The following is a 22,988-nucleotide window of genomic DNA, read 5'->3' as shown; positions in this document are numbered from 1 at the left end:
ATGCATAAATAAATAAATGTAAAATAGCCCTTTAAATTACCAAAACATATTTATTTTTCATTTATTTATTTATGCTTATGTCATTTTTTGTCCTCCAAATGTATTTGGGGTCAATGAGAAATTTGCAAATGGGTGTTTGGGTTCCTTTCTATACAAGGATGGGTGTGGGATTTCACATACATGCTTTCTGGTCTACAGCACAGTACCTTGAAGTTGGCTTGCAACCCTCCATTACAATCCACCAAAGAAGAAGGGGGAGAGACCAGCCTGAACCCTAACCAACTCACTTTAGAAGGATGTGTTTTAGGCCCATGCCATGTGTATTTTCATAACCAGCTCTAGGTGCTGTAGGTACATTTTAATACACAAAACTGTCAATCCAAGCAAACACTCTGAATGTTGATGAACTACCAGACACATCGCCCCAGTTCTCAGACAGGTAAGGGTTGAAATTGCACCCAAAATCTTCAAGCTTTTTCCTTATTTTTCCTCACAGTGAAAATGTTTTCAGTCCATTGAGGGCATCTGCTGCTTCTCCAAAATAAATTTGTCTTGAAGCTGCAGTGTTTTGTGGATTCAGAGAATGTTAGATGACATGTGCCAGTATAACGAGTCGTGGCGAATTCACTCCTTTCATTACTGGTACCACCCAGGAGAATCGAAGGCAGCTTTCAGAGCAGAATATTCTAGTAACCCATGTGGGATTTTTGGTCTGGGCTGCAGACTGAACAAAACAGAAACAGATGCCCTTTTTCGGCCCGTCTTGGAAGTGCCATCTCCTTTGATTCATGGGAGTTGGCAAAGTGTTATTATTTTGACTTTTGTGAGAAAATGGGTAGGAACAGCAACTCTAGGAGTGTAACTGGAGTCTGTATGTGGCAAAGTAATTGCTTCCAAAATGTGCAACACAGTTTGGAGATTTGTTGCATGAAGGGTCTACAGCCACAAGAATTTTTCCCTCTATGGCTGCAGCACAGACCGTCTTATTCCATTCAGATTAGTTTGATTTGTTCAGTATTGGTGGGCCTTTTATAAAGAGCTATATGGCTGCTTTTTTGTCTGGCCTATGATAATGTTTTTGTGTGTTTTGGCTGCTCCAAGGATCCATATGAAGTGTTTCCAGATAAATCAATGTTTTTTCCTTTCAGCACTTGAAAATTGCAGAGTACACAGGTGAAATGTAGTGTTCATGTTCTATTTGCATTGCAATGTCGCTTGTCTGAAAGATAATTTTTAGCCTGATTGCAACAATCTACCAGTGAACTATTTCATAAGACAGTTTTCATACAAAAAGCCTGTATGCATTGTCTAGACATAAGTATTTTAACATCAGAGTCTTCTGTATCTCTCCAGGGGTGTGTGTATGTATATATATATATATATAAATACACACTATATCGACAAAAGTATTCAGACGCCTAACCATTACATTGTAATGACATTGTATTCAAATACATATACTTTAATATGGAGTTGGTTCCCCTTTTGCAGCTATAACAGTTTCCACTCTTCTTGGAAGGCTTTCCACAAGATTTTGGAGTGTGTCTGTGGGAATTTGTGCCCATTCATTCTGTAGAGCATTTATGAGGTCAGGCACTGATGTTGGACGAGAAGGCCTGGCTCGCAATCTCCGTTCCACTTTATCCCAAAGGTGCTCGATGGGGTTGAGGTCAGGGCTCTGTGTGGGCCAGTCAAGTTCTTCCACACCGAACTCATCAAACCATGTCTTTATAGTCCTTGCTTTGTGGACTGTGGCACAGTCATGTTGGAATAGAAAAGGACCATCCCCAAACTGGCCACAAAGTTGGAAGCATAGCATATAGAGTGTATATTATATTATATATATATATATATATATATATATATATATATATATATATATATGGTCTTCTATTGTTATTGTTCTTTAATAGTTATTTCCTAGCTTGCATTGTGTACAGCTAGCGAGCTAAACCTTAGTAACAACATCATAAAAAGTCAATGTTACCACTAGCAATACTTGCATATATTTGTAGTCATTGAAAGTGAAGAATTTTGATCCCATGACATTGTGATAAATTGAGCAACAATGAGAGCTTGTTCACACCAGCTTGTGTACAACCTTACCACTTGATTAAAACTAACTTTAAGAAACTAAGCTTTTCTGTTTGACCTCTCTGATAGTGTGAGAACACTGTTACGGCCAGACTCCTGCCAAAAGTGACTAAAGGCAGTCACAGGGCAGTTGGCAGGACAAATACTCCGCACATAATAATACAACAACCCGGCTACTCACTCTTCCGAGTTTGGTCCAGCCGGGCAGAAGACGCAGCGGCGAGTGCTTCGCAGTTGAACTGGCTGAACAGTATTTATACAGATTGGAGAACAGATAGTTGGAGAGATAGCAGTGCACAGGAGTTTTAGAAAGAGTGGTTTGAGAGAGGGAAGAAAGTAATGTGGAGTAAAGAAAAGTGGAGATCTGGAGATCGGTGCGCAAAAGAATGAAATAAAACGGTGGGGACCGGCCAGTCTGCAATAGACCGTCGGACCGGCTCCACTGTCCTATCCAAAACAACCAAAACAAAACTAGAAAATAAATTCAACAAAAAAATGCACCACCGTCTCACGAACTTTACACATAAAGATGCTTTTAAACACGAAGTGAGACAACAACTAAATTCGCACAATATAGTACGCTGGTACTCACTCAAATTCCCCGACTGTGCTTGCCGCCATAGACGTTTAAATTACCCGAGGTGCACAAGTTCGTGCCCCCGTGACCCTGACGTCATGTGACCCCTAACCCTTACTTCTGTGCACCCTTTTCCTGACGTCATGTGGCATACCCGTAACAACACATAAAATAAGACCTTGTTGTTTTGCTTTACTAAAACAAGAGGGGTCAAAATGCATAAATAAAGGATGAGGTGGTAGCATTCTGATGTCAAAATGTGAAATATTACAATGCCCTGAGACACTTACCTTCCTTCGATCTACAAACATATCTACTAACGTATGTAAGATTTCCGTAATTTAAAAATTGGGTGTATATTCTAAAGCATACATTGAATGTCCAGATAGGTTTGTTGTTCAAAAGGCCCATATTTTGACCCCAAAGTTTGCAATTCCTACTGATCTGTATGAATATAACATATAACAAATAAAAAATAAAACTGTATAATGTCTTAAAAAAAGAGAAAGCTGGAAATGGAAATTGTACATTTTTTATGAAATATTTTTTACTGCTAGTAGGATGAGAAGAAAGGGATAAAGGCAGCACAGAATGGCTGCCATGTTGTGTTTTAGATTAATCTAAGGAACTGTCTGCTTGGAAGGTACTCTGATAATGATGGACTACCAAAAGTTGTTTGTTGCTTGTATTGGGTGTTGTGTTCATAGAGCATGGGAACCAGGAGCTTTTTTGAGTGCTTTGGGGAGTAGACCAGTTTTTGACAGGCCAGGATGTGCAGAAAGTTATATAAAAGCTGGGTGAGATATAGTTGATGGTGGCTGTATATAAGAACCTGTTCCATTTGAAATGTGCCTTATATCTGAAAAAATCCTCCTTTATGTGGAAAATACTTATGGTGTAATAACTGAGCCATGGATCTTTACGATAGATGTGTTTGGCCTATGTATCCTGCACACGTAAAATGTCAAAATTAAACCAATTTTATACTCAGTATAGAGAATGGGTACATATATCAGCAATATCAACAAATATATAGTATGAAAACTTTAAAATAGACAGATGTGTGTTCTGTAGGTGTTTACTGAAAATTACTGTGGTCTTCATTTTGTTCTTAGTGGCAGTGCTTATTTTTCAAATATGTTAAAGTAAAAATATACATAAAGCATAGTTTCAGCTTTCATGCTCCTTTGCTGTAACATACTTACACAAAGCCAGGCAGCAATAAATTACATTGGAGATGAACAAAACAAAACAAACAAAAAAACCTCATAGAAATACATAATACTATTGTACATTCTCTGATTCCTTTCTTATTTCAATGTATCAAGAAATAATTAACCACTGATCAGATGAAAAACCTCAGCCAAAGATTGCAGCTTTGGGAATCATTTTAAAGCAGCCCACTGATATGCAATGTGCCTCCTCATGATTTTCTAAAGGGTGAAGTCTGCATGATACTATTATAAAATAATCAGCCATCCAATGGAAGTTGTGCTGTTCACAAACCTGCTAAATTTACAATGCTGTTCCTGGAAAGTGAATATCAGTAGTCTGCCAACAATAAATGCCTTACTGAATGCAAAGTGTAAGGTAGCACTCCTTGTTTTTCAGAAAAGAGGAGAGATATTTGCCCAAAAATGTGTCACATAACCACTGCCAGAAACAACTTCTGAATTTAATCGGTTGACAACATTAGTATTTCAAATATTTTGGACATATTTTAATTTACATCAGCACAGACAGCGAGAATGGAAATTAAAAAAGGCAAGACTCAGAGGAACAGCATCACTACAAATTTATAATATTGAAAGTGTTGGTTTGTTTTATTTTTTAAACATCCCACTTTGTTTGGCCACAGGATTTTGTTGACGTCAGAGGCAAAAACATACAGTGTACTTCCTGTCTCCCAGGATGTGATGTATTTCCAATGAACAGACAGTTGGGGAATCCAACTTTACTTTGGCAAATACAGGAATGTCCTTTTATCTGTGTCCTTGAAAATATGAATGAAAACAGAATACCATTTAATAATTTACTAACAGTAAAAACTCCCAATGTATTTTCCAGTCCTTAATTATACAACAGAAAACAGCACACAGATAACATCTTTTTTCATGTGACCCCAGACATGGTGGAACTGGTCTGCACATAAAACATGGGAAATACTGTGGACCTGTTAATGCTGTGTGTTGCTTCTTGGGGTCTTCTGCACATACTCTGAGTCGCCACCCATTCAATCCTGTATGTGATGTCAACCACTTGGGTGGTGGAGGCGGCAAGAATGCCCCTTGCTGTAGTGTGAACAAAAAACAAGCGCAGAGGTGAATCCCCAGAAAAACAAGAACCAAAGGGCTGTTTCCAAACAGAATAAAGCAAGCTGGTGTACTTATAAGTGCATATAACTGACAAACTGATTTTTTCCGTTTTTGTGAAATTGGAACAACCTACAACACACCAGAATACACCAAGCCCTCTTAGGCCCTGTTCACACCTGGCATTAACATGCGTCTTGGGTGATCCAATCACAAGTGGACAGCGCTAAGCACAGGAGTGAACGCACCCTAGATGCATTGAGGACGCATTGATATCCGATCGCCCAGACCACATTGGGAGGTGGTCTGGGCCACACATGGCCACATTCTTTTAGCAGTGTGAATGCGAATGTGTCCTGGGCCAGGCGACAACAACAAGTAGAGTTTGCAAGCTACCTCAAATGCTTACAAGCCCCAAAGGTGTAATGCAATATATTACATGGAAAAATGATATTATATACGTGAAGTGTTGTAGTTCTACAAATAAATGTTAGTAGACAGTAGTTAGTGGGAGTCAAGATTTACAATATCATGAATTTGATAGACATTCAAAAATGCTTAACGTGGCTTAATGTTCCAAAACTGCGATCAATGATCACCAAATTTCTCTTGGACATCTCTTGTCAGAAACACTTCTGGAAAAAAAAAACGAAATCCTAGGAGTATGGTCGTTATCTCGCTTTAAGCGTTTTCCTCTCCATTGATGCCCATTATAAGGAAAAAGCTTAATGTGGCTTAATGTCCCAAAACAGTGATCGATGATCACCAAATTTGACTGACATCTCACATGTCATAAACACCATCTCTTATCAAAAAAGCAAAACTGAAATCCAATGAAAGGGGTAACTATCTTGAGTTAAGCCGTTTCTTCTCCATCGACCCCCATTATAAAGAAAAAGCTTAACATAGCATTATGGACCAAAACAGCGACGTATCAGGACTACACTCCTCTAACATGTTTCTGATCATGAACATGTTCAGGAACCAACACGACAACCCCATGGGTTTAATATAAACACTGCCGTTTTCATTGTAGTTTTTTTCCATAGGAACCCATTATAAAGACACTGCTTGCAGCTGGCAATGTGTACGCCTACTGTTGCAATAAGGAACATTAAGACTTTTCTGCCATTATAAGGATAAGGCTTAACGTGGCTTAATGTACATAAACATCAATCAAAGAAGACCAAATTTCTCTCGCACATCTCTTGCCGTAAACACTTTCGCATATCAAAAAATCAAAACCGAAATCCAAGGAATATGGTCATTATCTTACCTTAAACCTTTTCTTTATAATGGGCGTCAATTAAGAGGAAAACACTTAATGTAAGATAATGTCCATACTCATAGGATTTTGGTTTTGACAGGTGGAAGTGTTAATGACAAGAGATGTCCGAGAGAAATTTTGTGATCTTTGGACGCTATTTTGGAACATTAAGCCATGTTAAGCTTTTTCTTTATAATGGGCATCAACGGAGAGGAAAACGCTTAATGTAAGATAATGTCCATACTCATAGGATTTCGGTTTTGACAGGTGGAAGTGTTAATGACAAGAGATGTCAGAGAGAAATTTGGTGATCATTGATCGCTGTTTTGGAACATTCCACATTAAGCCTTTTCACGTTAAGCATTTTAGAATGTCCCTTCTTCCATAACAAGCGCGCTTCGGGTTTAGAAAAGTAATTCATAAATGTATTCACAATACTAGCAAACCAGCAAACACCCATTGATATTAAAGTACATTATGAAAAATTTTCATTGCAGCGAATAACGTAAGAAACTTTGGAAACATAATATCTTTCTTTGTCTATTTAATTCAACCATACTGGCAAGGTGCCAGACAAATACGGTGAAGTTCAAAATGTTCTAATCTAGCGTTTCTGCTTTTCCCAACGATAAACAGAATTTAACAAAAGATCAGCTGCAGCTGAGTTAAGGGTATTTAATTTCAGTGATGAACGGAATCTAGCTTTCTAGTCAACTAGGTTTTCATTTACAGATACAACACGCATTATTTCATAGTGACAGTCATGACAACATTCATTCAAACAGACCTTTAAATGATGTGTAAACTTACATTTGCAAATGGAAATGATGTACGTGTTTATTTGCATATACAGCGGAGAAGAGAGATCCGATCACAAGTGGTCACTCGAGACACATGTGGAGACACATTTTAATGCCAGGTGTGAACAGACGTACTTAGAGCTGTCCACTTGTGATCGGATCACCCAAGAAGCATGTTAATGCCAGGTGTGAACAGGGCCTTGTGCACTTATAGGTGTTATTGTTTCCAATTTCTTTGGCTTGCTCTTTCATAAGTCACATTCAGCCAGCTTTTTCAAATCCCTTTAACAGCCTTTCTGAAAACAAAATGAAACAAAAAACAAACAAAACAAAAAGTCTGTTTTCTGTGACAGCCCGGTCTCTCTTTCCCTCCTGTCTTGTTTCTGTCTTGGTCCACCGCTCAGGGTCATCTGGCCACACCCTTGTCCAGATATCCAAGGTTCCCAAGCTCAGTGTCTCTTTTCGACAGGCTGTGACAGTGTTCTAGGGGCAGGAGGATACAGTATTGGGTGTGTCAGTCTCAGGCACGCTTGGCGTGCAGCATCTCGATGAGCAGGTTGTTACAGGGCACGTCTCCGCTCAGGTGCTTGTAGTACAGGTACTCCTCCGCCTGCATGCTCATGGCCCGGATCTCTGGGACCCTCAGTAGCAGCTGGCCGAACTTGTCTGTCTGCTGGGGGTAGTTGCACATGGTGTAGTCTAGCAGTGCGGCGTTCACCTGCTCCTGGACGCTCTCCACCAGGTGGATGTTCTCCAGGTTCTTCACATCTGGTTGGACAAGCAGAGAGACCCATTAGCAGCAGACCACACCTACCATGGCAGTAACTACTAACACTGCTACAAATGTCACAACTAGTGCTACTAACAGTAGTAATGTTTTGGTACTTCTATTTAAAAAGAACAACCAAATGAATGTTCATCATCCTCAGTTGCTTGGTCAGAGGCGAAAAATTTATAATAAACCATTGTGGTTAATTTTGCATACAAAGGATTCCCTTAAATATCATCTAATAGTGTTTTTGTAGTATTTACATTTTATTTTTACGGTTGTAGGGCCTTATATGGGGCCTGAAAAACCTGCCTAATTTAATAGGTGTTTGATAAACTGGGTTTAATGAGTGATAAAGTGGATTTAGTGAGTTAAAAACTGGGGGATAAACTAGCTTTAGTGAGTTATAAACTGGTTTCAGTGAGTGATAAAGTAGGTTTAGTGACAGATAAACTGGGTTTAGTGTGGGTTAAACTAGGTTTACTGAGTGATAAACTGGATTTGATCATTTTTGGCTTTATAGCCACTTTCCAGTATAAGTGTCAAAAGAAAGACAGAAAAGACAAATAAACTTGAACTGTACCAACAGGGTATCTTGCCCCCCAAATAAGTGATGCCTACATGTAGAAACAGTAAAATGAACACTGTACCAGAGAAATACTAAATCATGCAGGTGCATTATTATTAAGGAAAGGCAACATAACATAGATCCTCTGTATGAGACCCTTCTCATATTTAATATTGCAGAACTTTTTATGCTTTATACATTTACATGAGGAGTAGTGGGGTGCCGAGGGATGCGAGATTCTGTATCCTATGAAAAATAAATTAGAAATTGTATGGTACGTCTTTGCAGTATAAAATATGACTATTTAATGAATTCCTGGTGCCTACCCATGTTTAATCTGTTGTAGTGAGTGCTTCATATAACCTTTAATTAATTCTTCTGACCTCAGCAGGAGAAGAGAGAGAGAATTCCTACTCAGTTCATTCTGATGGAAGCTTCCAGGTCTCTCTGCCTTTCTAGCATACCACAATGGAAATACACCTAAGGGCTTTGTTGTGTTATCCTTGATGATTTTTAATGCATGTATGTTTGTATATCTGTTTTTAAAAACTTGTCAAATAAAACTAATCTACACTAAGCACCCCCACCTCAACACCCCTGCCTCCTAAAACAAAAAAAAGATTATACAAGATTCCAGCATTGCTAATGAACTGGCTGGCATGCTTGACTCTGCCTCCTGAAATAGCCTGCCCTGTGACCAACTCACCTGGAAAGGGAGATACCTCACTGCATAATGAGGTCTGGAACAGGGCAAGGAGTCCCAATACCCTCCTCCCTGACCTCCACATGGCCCTCAGGGTCAGGCAAGTTGAGCCCCCCCCACCTCCCCCACCCCCACCCCCACCCCAGCACCAAATAAACCTATGGCTCTCTTTCCTACAGTCCATCAACTGATATAGCAACATTTGTGCTGTAACCTGTAAGACTGTAATCTGAAATTAAACAAGGTCAGGATGTGTGATGTGTAAATCAACAAGTTAACTTTTAACCCCGCTACATACTTATATTTCCACCCGTTGAGTCTCAGAGTCTTCCTGCACCCCTGAACTTTCTTTGACAGGTATGTCCAATGCAATGATACAAGTGCATAGTAATGACCTACGAATCATCCCAACTGTACCAATATCCTAATTAATTCCCCATACCCACAGCAACAGATGATGTTCTTGCGAATTGGACCCTTGATGCTCCTCCCACTTTTTCCATTTCCAGTCACAAAGAGACTGTGTAAAGTTACCCAAGGAGACCAGCCACCGTGGTTTGCATAGTAATCTGTGCTACAGGCATTTATAAGACCAGTCAAAGAAAACAAGTGGCCACCTGGTGGAACAGAAAGCAACTCATTTCCTGCTCACTATTTTTGACATAGCTCTTAACTAGCTAAGTATACAGAAATTTGAACTGCTGTTGTACCCTTGTTGTACCCAGCATTACCCCAGCAGACACCCATATGTATAAATGGACAAAATTGTAACCTATGTAAGCTGCTCTGGATAAGATCATCTGCCAAATGACAATAATATAATGTAATGAAACAAACATCTTCTGAGAGGTGTGTGTGAGGAAAGACACTGTGTCATCAGCATCAGTATGGTAGGCCAGCATGTGTATGTGCAGATTCCACAGCTGGCAGATCTCCTCTATGGACATCATAGATGATTTCATTTTTTTTTTTCGCTTACATCTCCAACTGACTGGACAATAATATACGTATTAAATATTTGATACCACCATGGCTTCACAGAGTGCTACTGTTTCAGTGGTTGCTGGTAGAGGCGCTGAGTAGTATAATAATGCATTGACTAATTGCAGACAAATTATGCAAACAGTCTTGGTTGTAATTGCTGATTATTTTGAGACTATTTTAGAAAAACAGAGCATTCCCTCATAAAATTCCATAATAACAACTCAATTTCTTCTTACTCATTGAATTAATAAGCAGTCAGGTTGCAGGTACTATGCTTGAATGCCAGTTGTGTGTTTATTTAATGTATGTGCAGCAGACACAATGTGGCAGATAGAGTCTCTTGAAGAATGCAGAAAATGGTGTTATCATAAGGCTATAAAGAAAGAGTCAGGCCTGAGCTCAGCGCAACAACAATCTCGTCTCTATCTCCACTATTCACTCTGGGACTAATTATCAACTTTTACATGAAACAAGCCCTCAGCAAACACGCAGAGGGGTGGTGAGCGTTCGGGCGCCAGTGCTAAACCCTCAGGTCTCGTTGAGTAAATTTCTCATTTGAGCAGCCATCACACCAGACGACCCTGTACGTTCGCACACGGAATCAATATGCCAGATCACTCCTTGTTTTAATTAGAATGAATTTATTAAAGCATTATCCACCCCGATTCACAGACATTTTAGGGCCTTCATCCCTCACCTCAACACACACACACACACACACACACACACAAAACTGTGTAAGTTTACAATTTAGGCTTTCTATACATCTAATGAAGCTTTGTTGATGCATTAATAAATAAATGAATTGCAAATGTAAGATGTGGTAGAGAACATGTAATTGCAAAACATTAATGGAATATGCAATGGATAGGAATATCCATAGGTGAACAAAGAAATTCATAAATCAGTCAATCAAAAATAAATGAGTGATTATTTTTCTTCCAGTTTTTTATTGCCATTTTAATGAATACATAGTTGATGTTTAAAATGGATTGCTACACTTGGTTTTTAGGGACAGGGTGGAAATATGGTGTTATTGCCAAGTCAAAGTGATGGTTAACTGATGTATGATGTTTACTTGAAAGCAATAACCTTTATAAAAGTGTTCAGTAGAAACTGAATGCCATTAAACATGCAAAAGAGCAACAAAAGCATTTGTCTGGATAGTGATTGCTTGAAATGTGAATTTGCTACTTGTTCCACCCCTTTTTGAATAGAACAATGGACCTTTTAAGATCACTATGGACCTTTTAAGAGTCTGCTTTACGATGGATAATTCGGTTTTACTCCTGGCTAGCAGGTTCTTGGTGGCAACTAAAATCAGTGAAGGGATACTCTCCAACTCTATAGGCTGCCACAAAAAGCCAGTAGGCTCTGTGCTGGATGTGTGCAATTCCATTGCCCTAGAGAGGACTGTGCCATAAAGTGTGTGCTGTCCAGGGGCCAACGGCTGTCAGGTCACTGTCACCAATTGCCCTCACTCCCCCCCACACCCAGGACAAGGGCTATACTCCATAGGAATTTACTAGTCCAATATCTGCCTGACTGAACCACCCCCAGAGAAAACACCCTTCACTGAAAACAAAAACAGCACTGGGTGAGTAGGAGCAAGCTTTGATTTACAGCGGGACGTTGTGTTGTTATCACCTTTGCTATTTGCTTTAGGTTTAGTCATTTATCTGGTCATGATGATCTGGGCCCAGCTTCAAAGGCCACTTGTGTGATTACGAAGGTCTAATAAAAGTTTCACATTGCAAAAACTCTGTTGAGATAGCTACAATCCCGTACACACAAGGTAATTTATTATTGAACTTATAAATACAGCATGGTGTAAATTAGACTTTCATTTGTCTGGGAACTAAAGGTCTTGCCAGGGGCAGATTCCTTTAGGTTTCATGTCAGATATATCTTAATAAATCGCTTTCTTCTCCATAAAGGAATGGAATTCTTCTCTAAATTCTTGGGTTCTCACTTTATATATATATTTATATATATGTATAAATGTTCTGTAATTTATATATATTATATAGATAAATTACAGCTGAAGACATAACATTCTACAGGTAAATTATATATTCCAAATGGATGCACTGCACATTTTCATGTACATATTACATTCACTGTATTTGTTTTCCGGGGCTTAACAAAAGCATGTGATTTCAACCTAAATAAACAGCAATGGGAAGCTGTGTGGGTAGTGTGTATAGATGAAGTGCTCAGGTTCAATTTGCTCATCCGGTTGACGCGAACCTCTGGCTAAAGCGCCTGGATGCTGTGGAGGAGCAACAAAGGCACGTCCAGCTGGGGATATATTAAGCTGAAATGAAACCGTGGCTGTTGTGTGGGGCAGGTACTGGACTCGGCCCAGTAGCCCAAGGAGGGGTCTCCTCGCAGAGCGATCAGAGAGTGCGGAGGGGGCAGCAGGGGGGAGCGCCTTCGGAATGACAGCGTTAACAATGCCCCCCTCGTTACAGACGCGAGCTCAGAGCTGCTCCACAGCCTCCCGAAGGGGGGGATACATTTACATCTGAATCACTTCTTTGTACAGTCAACACTAGCATTATTAACAGCCACAGTGTGAGACTAGTACAGATAAGCTGCAGAACCTGTCATTAGGGCTCAAGAGCTTGTTCGCTATACCATTTAAAATGAATGTACACTTGATTCAATTGTGACTTGATACAAATTTGTTATGTGTGGTTAAAATTTATTTCTATATATATTACCTGGTTACCAGTAAACCAGGAAGCAGACACTGAATGGAGGATGACAGATGACACAGGGCTTGAACAAGGCCATAGGGTTCAGCCCACACTCAGAACAAGAACTCAAAATGACTGAGAAAGTTAATTCTGGAAGCTATTACTTCTAGATCCACATCCCACATCCAAACTGGGAGTCACTCAAAACTTTGAATGACAGCATTACAGACATAGAGCTAGTGTATAGTATGTGTCTTCTCAGCTAACTTATAATGCTACTAATGGGGACACTATATCAGCATAGTCCATAATGAATAATAAGCTCCTGTCCATTCACTGTGTTTAATAGTACAGTACATTCAGAGCTGATTAACTGATAGTTAACCAGAACAGACATGGAAAAAATCCTGATGAACCCTGAGCAGCTGGCTAAAAGGTGCAACTCTTTATTGAAGTTAGATTGCTTATTCCCAGGTCTGAGAACAGGCCAAATTAGAACTGATGTTAAAACATCACAACTAGAATACTCATACCTGGAAGCACTGATCGAAATGCCTTTTTGAGAATGACCTATGAGGGTTTTGTGTTCTCACCACTTTTTTGCTGTCAAAATTTAACCAAATGTTTCATTAACCTCCTCAAATCCAGGCCTAATTCCCCCAGCTAGCCTGGGGCCTACAGTCAGACATATCAAAAGACCAGGAAAAGTTCTGAATAACCATCATTTCCATTGCATTTGAGGCATTCTGTTGCCAAAGAACCTTAAATTCTATTTAATTTAAACTGTCTTCCCATTTGGATTCCAGCATGGTCAATAACTGAGAATGAACTTAGAAGCATATGCAGCGTATGGAGCAAATTAGAAATCTTAAGCAACTTAATCCACCACTTAATCTACAGAGGGTGTACACATGTTTATATAATTGTAACATGAAATGTAAAAATTGCAAACAGAACGTCTTGTTTTTGCTCTTGGGAAAACACATGCCAGTATGATTTGGAGGGTCCTTGGTCCTGTCGGTCTAAATATGCCTATCAAAATGTTTTAAAAGCTAGCTCACTTACGCTTTCACTCAGCTGCATGCTTTAACAAAAGGGTGTGTCTCTGAAGGGCAAGACAGAGCCTTTTTAGTGAAAGGTGGGTGTCTTCCATGGAGGACACCTATGGATCAGGCCCCTTTGTTTGGGTTTCTGACTGCTCCTTTCTGCCTTAGAGCAGTCTGAGCTGAGCTGGTTTGCATTCAAAAGAGTACTTCCCCTTGCATCATTTCATGTGTCTGAGTGTGGGAGGCAGGTTGAGTGTCTTGTTTGTGACAAAGTGACAGAAAATCATTCAGGGGTCAAACAGCCCCTCTTCCTGTAAAATCCTGGTGCTACCGAGATGACAACTGGCCGTCAGAGGTGCACACATAATCAGGTCATTAAAGCCAAGTTCCCATCAATGTATCTCTTTCTTTCCTTTTTTATGACAAATTTGAATGAACAATTCAATGGAGTGCCCTGGGACAGGTATTCTCTGTGTGAATGACAGGTAATCCATAGTGTAATTTTTTCTTTCAAGTTTTTTTTTTCCTTTTTACTGCCCTAGTGAGTCCCGCTGACTAAAGAATATCCAGAATTTGCATTTTGCTTTGGGGGCGACCCCTTGAACATGTGAGACTTGTATACTTTTCATTTGCATATTTTTTTCCCGTAACCAAACCCCACCCCCGAAGCAATATCCTTCCATTTGAGAGTAATAGACTCTGACAGGTTTGTGAGTCCAAATGTGCTGCCTATAACAGTAAAATGCATGCATAGAGAATGCACTGTTTCATTATGCAATATGAAATGCAATGCACATCCTATAACCTACCCTATGTAAAAATACTATTATTTTTATTTTATTGTATTTAACATTAATTTTCCACTCTCACTGAAAGAAAATGGGTGATTCCTCTTGAGGTATATTTAATCTTTTTACCAGTATCTCATACTGGTAAAAAAGGGTATTGGGCTATTGTTTTAATTTAGGCTGCCATTCATTTTTGAAAAATCCAAATGTTTCTGTTTGGACTCCATGATGCTCCGATTCCGGGGACAGACCTCTGGTACCACTCACCCCCAAGGTAGCATCCAGTATCATAAGATGATACAGTGATGTGTGCCAAAGCAAACATGGGGCTACATTCCAGGTAGTGTATAAAACCCCAGCTCGGGTTATGGAATTCGCAGAGCCATTCATGCTCCAGCACATGCTCCAGCTGTTCACTACACAGACACACGAGCGGGACCACATTTCTAGTCTCTTGCAACTACTGCCGGGCCAACTGCACTATGACAATTCCACCCTTCCACATCATCTTCCAAAACCCCCAGTAGGGGATGGGGCGGGGTGGTTTGGGGGAACCACTGCAATGAATTCAGGCACGCTGCTAAATTTGTCACCAGCTTGTGCAAGTGCATTTCTGGTTTCCTGAGTTTTATTGCAGTTGCTGAGGCTTGCAGGTTATGTTACAGTAACTCAAGACAATGAGTGATGAGCCACGAGGACTCTCCTGGCATCAGAGAGCATTGTAGCTTTAAATACACCACACTAGTTTCACTACAGAAGGGGTGCGGGGAGGGGGAAAAGGAGACATGAGCAGAGCACCTGTTGGACAATCCATTGTATGTTTCAAATGTGGTCTCTGATTTCAGCGAGCTGTCCTCTGCTGGGATCTCACAACAGGGGTGGTGGGGGTCATATGAGGAGCCAGGTTAGAACAGCCAATGGCACATTGTATGACAGCTCTCATTTCTTTCGGCTTGCCCTGCACACAGCCTCTCTGACCCACACTAAGGCTGGATTTTCAACCAGAAGGTTGCATGTTCCATCCCCCAACTAGGGCACTGCTGTAGTAGACTTAAACACGATGCTTTCTTCCTGAATTGAGTAAATGTCTAGCTTTATAAATGGGTATTATGCAAAAGGTAATATGTAATATATAGGTTACCTTGGGTCAGGGCATCTGGAAAGCATACAAATAATGTAACACAACCAACTGTCCTATTTCACCTGCAAGAAGTGAGAGGGAATGTGACGCACTCTGAACTGTCACATCTCACTTCCCACATACCCCCAACTGCATGAATGGAGCCAGCTTGGTTATGGCACCAGTGGTCTGTTTTAGAGATGGACATGTGGCTGCTTTCATATGCACTTGACCTGCATCAGTCTGGCTGTTCTGTGTGGCAGCAAAAATCTAGGCCTCGCCATCCTATTTCTCCCACGGGACGGGGACATTTTTATAGACGGCCCCGTAGCAGAGATCCCTCTGCAGGATCGATAGAGGAATGACAGGTTTTTATGTAGGGGTTGTGCAACCTGACTGCTTATCTGTGTTTGTGTCCCATGTGTAAGTAAGCCTTAGGCCAGGGCTGATCGATAGAAATGCTGACATCGGCCGTTGCTCTTTTCCTCTCTCAGATTGTCCCAGAGGAGCAGAGCTGCACCTGGGAGTCCAGGAGGGCCACCCCATTCACTGCACAGGAACTTTACCTGGAAGAGTTACTGACCTGAGGACAGTGGAGTGCTGCTACGGTCACGCATTTGCATATTTCTGGAATTAAATGTAATGACAACACACTCATAATGTACCCATGTACCCATGTAATGTAAAGATACTGGGCTATATCTGGTCTTTGGTTGCTGCAGTTCCATGTTGGGCTGTTTAAATACAACTATATGCAAGATGTTATGAATCGAGATCTGTTGATCTGTTGATTTGTTGAATGGTCACCTATGTGTCCCAAAAGCACACCTGATCATAAAAAGTGAGATTGTATTCATTGTTTTGCCTGCCTCATTTTGCATGTTATTACACAAATGACAGACAAAAGTAACTCTGATCGTAGATGACAAATGGATGTAGACGCATAAACACGTACAATATCTTTACAATTCATAAGTATTTGCATGCACACAAGAAAAAAAAATCAGGATCAAAACTTGTATTCATTTTTTAAAAACTGTTCTCATATTTAGGACTGAACTTGATACATAGGCTTCCATTCAATACAATATTTTACTTTACCCTTTACTAATTTAAACAAGCCTAATGTTTTTCACCCTTACTGAAATGTTTGTTATTAATTTCAGTGCCTGTTGATCTGGATGTTCTGTAGGTATTGGTAAAGTCTGAAGCCTTGGTTGACACAGTAGTTAAAATATTGTAATTTTGTACAGTTCTTTTCTGAAAAACACCCCAGCACATTAGAGAAATCAACTAAATGCTGGTGATTGGTTACTCCAGTGCAGATATCACTTAGTGCACACCTGACATGCTGGCAACATGCTCTGGGGCTGTGCAGCACCGCTAAGTACTGCGCCGATGACATGGCATGCTTCTGCAACCGCTAATAAAATTCAGCCATTGATTTTCTGTAGTGGCTTGTAACTGTTATTGTTGATACATCAATAGCCAAAGGAAAGCCCCGGTGCTTAATAGAAGCCAGAGACCGGGGAAATATGGATCACTGGGATGTTAAATCACGGAATCTACCACAGTAATCGATACAACAGTAACCACCAGTATCCTTCTACTTTCCTGAAGTTTTATAATAAACTGACAGCTTGTAATAAAGAGGGGGAGAGGAAAGATGTTAACACCTGCATGACCATCTCCCTGACTCCTAAATCAAACATGCTCCAGGACAGGTATTTTTCCAAGAAAAGTTAGGTGAAGTGCACCACTGTGTCGAATTGTACTTTTGGACTATTGCTTCATGTTTGCAGCACAGATGTAAAAGAAAAAGAATGATACTCTGTTATTCTTGAGCTGGAATTACTAACGTCCTAAAACAGATATATTATGTTGTTATTCAAATGCCTTCACATCTTTATGTTACAGTGGTCTTCTGCAGTGTGCAAAATACCCGGTGGCAATTGGGGGGTCTCCCCTACCCATAACTGCCATCATTTAGGTTTCAATGAGGTTTTTTTCGGGGGGCGGGGGGGGGGGGGGGGGGGGGGATTGTCTAAGTAAATAAATAATTGTATGTTGTGTGTAGACTGTGGCACGATCTGGCAACTTGGGTAATGTCAGACAACATACAAAACTTATGGATCTGTGTATGACGATTATTCATAATGAAGTCTGCCATACAAATTACGTGAGTTTCCCTAGAGAAACACCTGGGCACATCTTTTGACCACAACTGTTGAATCATTGCAATGAAAAGCAAATGCATTATTTTGTGTTTATTTTTCATACAAAGTGGGACATCAGCCCTATGTTGGAGACAATGCAGACATTTGCTGTGATTTCAAAACGAGATTACTTGACAATGCTTTGTCGCACAGAGAAATAAAGTTCTGCTGTTTATTTTGATATGCAGTACGTTGTGAAGCAATAGGGACTTCATGACTTATTTAACTGAGAAGCAGGAGTGTGAAAATGGGTGGATTTTCTGAAATGACAAATCAAGAGGGACAGAGGTCGATGGTAAAGTGCAGTTACTCAATGAGGCCTGTATTTAATAAGAACGTCCTGCAATTGTGGATAATAACACCATCTGGAGATCTGGAGACTTTAGGGCTTGATAAAATCTGAAAGCTGCTCAGACACTCACGGCTGTCTGGTTTCAGCAGAACATTCAATGGAGGCTCTTCATGCAGTTGGATTTCTCATATGCAATGGTAAATTCTTCTCTGTTAACCCACCAACCCACATATTATTCCCAAACTGTCCTATAGAACAGATAGTGTGATTATACTATTTGCTAAGGGCTTCAGAGAGGAGTCAATTTAGAAACAGTAAATATTTTAGAAACAGGAAGATAAAACCGGCACACCGATTTATCGGTCGGGCTATAATATATATATATAAATATATACATATATATATATATATATATATATACATACACATATATATATATATATATATATATATATATATATACATATATATATATACATATATATATATATATATATATATATATATATATATATATTACAGCCCGACCGATAAATCGGTGTGCCGGTTTTATTGGCCGATATGAGCTAATTGCAGATATATCGGTATTGGCATTTATAACGGCTGATAAATGACAATTAAAAAAGAAATTGAGAGACGGAAGATGGAACCATGTTATGAGTGTTGTCGTTGTGTAGTTTGATCCAAGTGATCCAAGTAGCTGATCCAAGTGTGGCACAGCTGAAGTGATTAGCTCGTGTGAGCCCTGTGTGAAGCCAATGGGGTAGAGGGTAGCAGGTAGCCGAGCGGTTGTAGTGAGACCTGGTTAACTAGCGTTGTTTACGACAGGCTAGGGGCAATTTGCCTTTAGCTAAAGTGGCAATGACGCTGGCAAAAAGGGGTTGGCAATGAGCAGTGAGAACCCAGGTTCAAAACTCACTCGCTCGCTGACTCACGTAACATCTAGCTAAATACACAACACAGGCTACACCCACTACATAAGCAAAGTCCAGCAGAGTAGTCCACAATGGAGATCATCTGTGTTCATGGTAAATTGTCACGTGAAATACATTACTTAAATATTAATAAATACCCCCATCACTTCTCCTCTTAGCCTAAATAAGCCTGACAACATTCATGTTAGCCATGCCTTGCTGCAGTAACGAGAAAGCCGGTACCGTCAGTCAAACATCAAAATTACATTTAACATTACGGTAGCTGAGTGGTGTAGGCTAAGCTGTTGACAAACTTGATTGTAGATGTATTTATGTAACAGTGTGGCAATTATAGCTAGTAAACAAACAACGGTCATATCATTTCTCCCTCATCACGCCTAAAAATTCTCTGGCAACATCGCTTACAGCAGCTTATAAGCTGTCCATTGCTAAATTAGGTTATCCACAAAGCTAGTTAATGCCATGTTTATCAGTGGAAGAGCACTAAGGTTAGCGAGCGGTTAAACTATAGCGTTTAACTTATTCTGCCTAAATGAAGCAATGGTAAATGCATCTGCGACTCGCATGTCTGTAGGTACAGTTGGTGCATTGGAAATTATTAAACCAGAGGGGACACATAAATAAACGTGAGCTGAACAAGTATCTAACATGGCTTGGTAGCCATAGTTATCTAGCTTCTCTTTCAAACATGTAGTGTGAACTCCCAAAGTCACAAGTCCTCCTTGCAGACAGTCATGTAGTATTAGATGCATTCAACAGCAGCGTTTACTCACTGTATCAGTTTACTGTATAGTTTAAAACGGCATTTTTTAGACGGCGCCAAATGGTGTTTGAAAAATGGGTTCTCGTAGCTTGCATTGGATAGAGTTGTCAAGGCTCCACCCCCTTAGCTGTGGTGTTTTGTTTTTCCCTGTCCATGTGCTTTTTGTTTTCCTTGTGTTCCAGTCCCGCCCCACTCCCCGCCTGGTCTCCGCTCGCCTGATTGCCCCATTACCTTCACCTGCCTGCCTGCCCACCTGCATCCCATCTCCTCGTCACCCCAGCCCTATATCTTCCCTGCGTGTCTCTGTCTTGTTGCTAGTTCCTTTCTGTGTTTTCTACCTGTCTCATCCCCGCTGTAGTTTTCCTGCGTTATTGCCACCTTGCTGATCCTGCCTGCTTCCCGACCACGATTCTGCCTGCTGCTTGGACTCGATCGCCTACTACTTGCCTGCCTGGTTCCTGACCCTGTCTGCCCTGACTCCTGATCCTGGATTTGCCCCTGGACTGCTTCTCTGTGTTTTGAACCCTGCCTGTCTCTGGTCATACGAACTGCCTGCCAATTTCAATAAACGCCTGGAACCAGAAAATCCTGTGGTCCGCGTTTGTGTCCCAGTCACCCCTTGACAAAGAGTGCTGGTAAAGGGATAAACTATTGTTTAAGGTAGTGTAAGGTAACAACTATTAACAAACAATTAAAACTCAAAACTTTAATAAATTTTGTTGTATGTTTGTTCAAAGTACTGTTCATGACAATGAAACACGTTTATTTTTAAACTGCATTATGTCATGTTATCTTGGTGGGGACTCATAACAAATGTTAGGGAAAATCTTTGTTTATGTGTTTCTGGGGGAAAAAAAATCAGCCAATACATCATCGGATTTTGAAATCCTCAAATATCGAAATTGGTATCAGTCTTAAAAATCCTATATTGGTTGGGTTCTAATATATATATATATATATTTATATATGTATGTGTGTGTATATAAGATTTTAGATAGAATCATAAGCATTTTGGAAACAGTCATATGTACAATAATTTAAGATTTCTACTTATAAATGAAAGAAGAATAAAAACTGTAGGTCTGTGGTGCATTTTCTCAGATATTGTCTAATCTCAGATCAGAGTTCTAAACTTTCTCTTCATACGATCAGATTTTTTCAGGTTCCTCAATCTGTGGTGTTCATACCTCACTTCAACTATACTTCCCCGTACACAACAGATTCCCCCCCTCCGTCTCAAACCTGTCCTCCCCGATGCTATAGAATCTCTCCATCCTATGGATAAGTATCTCTCTGTAATACGGATGAAACATGACTTACAGCAAACCTGCCTGCTCACTCACAAACTCGCTGTGATTATCATTTAACTCACATACATCATGGCCTGTATTTGCCATCGTTCTCCTCTCCTGCACACCAGAACCATAAATCTTGAGCAGTCTCAACCTCTGAATGCCAATCAATCTCCAAACAACTTTCAGGAAATTAATGTATGTGTGTGTTTTACTATAGGCAGGCTTTATTTAGAAGGCACCTAAGGCACTTCTCTGGAAAATAATCCATATTTTACCTTTCAAGTGTCCTTTGACAACTATATTGAATCGGACTCAAATTAGTTTTCAGGCACAAAGCACAGAATGCTGAAGCTCTAAGATCATGGCACAAAGAGGTAGGTGAGTTAACCATGAATGTTTGCCATTGCTCCAGCTATGCAATAGTTTGACCACAGCCTCATTACTGCTTCAGTATTTACTAAGCTCTAGTTTACATTGTGTTAAAGCCTGCATAAGTTCTATATTATGTCAGTTGGACCACAGTGTTCACATATGGCTTAGTAATTACTGCTAGTAATTACTGCAAAGTTACACCAACCACTAAGGAGGTGGATCTAATGGTTGAACTCAATAGGTTCAAATCACTGTGAAGAAAGGCTGGACAGGACTCCAGACACTCTCAGTGCAAACCTCTGTAAGCATGATGTTATTCAGTGTTCTTCCCACAGACCCCCCCCCCACTGGAAGTGCTAACGATGTGGGTCTGTCTTCTCCTGACCCGTTTCTAATGAGTTATGACAATGCAGTCTTACTTTTCATTACAAATGCCAGTGCTTGACCTTTGACCCTAGGGTTAAATCAATGTCCCAAGAATGTGTATATAACCCCCTATCACTGCATCTGGCATTCACACAGAGACGCGCCACACACACTCCTACACACTCATGCACACCTATTCATACTAACATATAAACATGCACACTTGTACACACATTAATATGCATGGCCATAAATACACTCCTGCGGATATACATACACACTCACTCAGATACAGAAATACAAATGCACCCATTCCCCCACACATACACACACCAACACTCATTCACTCATCCACACAAAAAATCTCACACATCTCACCTCTACAAACAACCTCTTGCCAAAGGATGGGTGACGTTGGTTTCAGCCCACCCAGACGGACCCCATGGGTTGCAGGTCTAGCCAGGCCATGCGAAACAGGAGTTTGATTTCCTTTAATAGGTATAATCTGTAAAGCTGAGGAATGCTGGGACAGATGTTTCTGTATATGGGAGGAGGTGACTTTACGCTCCAGTGTCAATGACAGTATTGATCCTTAGAGCGACAAGACTTCAGTGGCAGGTGTTGTGAATTGCTCTCTGCCTATATCTGCCTGACCTTGCCCTGATCAGGGCTCTAACATCATCAAGCTCACTCCTGAGTTATCAAAATGCAGCTGCTATAGAAAACCTTTCATTCAGAGGTGAGGCATATACATTCTAATCTTATGAATCCAAGTTACTGACAGTATGCTCAGCATGGTATAGAGCACAGCATGGACATGTACACACACATACACACACAACTGCACACTTGCACTAAATGGTACATAAGATATGACAGTCTAAGAGCATAAATAAATAACGTAATGCCACATGTTGGCCCGGACATTGGCTTGTTCACACTGAGACAGACACAGCTGCCAGTAGGACTGTGCATTGAACAGGTCAGTCCAGCTTTGAGCTACACAATCTTTACCTTGC

At 40.4% G+C, this 22,988-nt stretch overlaps 1 protein-coding gene across 3 annotated transcripts in view; it reads right to left on the bottom strand.

Moving 5' to 3' along the window:
• Positions 1 to 7,217: 7,217 nt before the first annotated feature.
• The window catches only part of LOC118795655 (nuclear receptor subfamily 5 group A member 2-like), a 58,431-nt gene continuing 42,660 nt past the window's right edge, over positions 7,218 to 22,988 (bottom strand). For all 3 annotated transcript variants that reach the window (XM_036554294.1, XM_036554295.1, XM_036554296.1), the window contains exon 8: positions 7,218 to 7,818. In XM_036554294.1, coding sequence (XP_036410187.1) covers positions 7,571 to 7,818 — 248 coding nt within the window. In that variant the 3' untranslated portion in view covers positions 7,218 to 7,570. The remainder of the gene's footprint in view (positions 7,819 to 22,988) is intronic.

Source organism: Megalops cyprinoides, chromosome 20 (genome assembly GCF_013368585.1).
Source record: "Megalops cyprinoides isolate fMegCyp1 chromosome 20, fMegCyp1.pri, whole genome shotgun sequence".
Classification (NCBI taxonomy): domain Eukaryota; kingdom Metazoa; phylum Chordata; class Actinopteri; order Elopiformes; family Megalopidae; genus Megalops; species Megalops cyprinoides.
The sequence above is the reverse complement of the archived record's forward strand: the minus strand, read 5'-3'. Positions and strand labels throughout refer to the sequence as shown.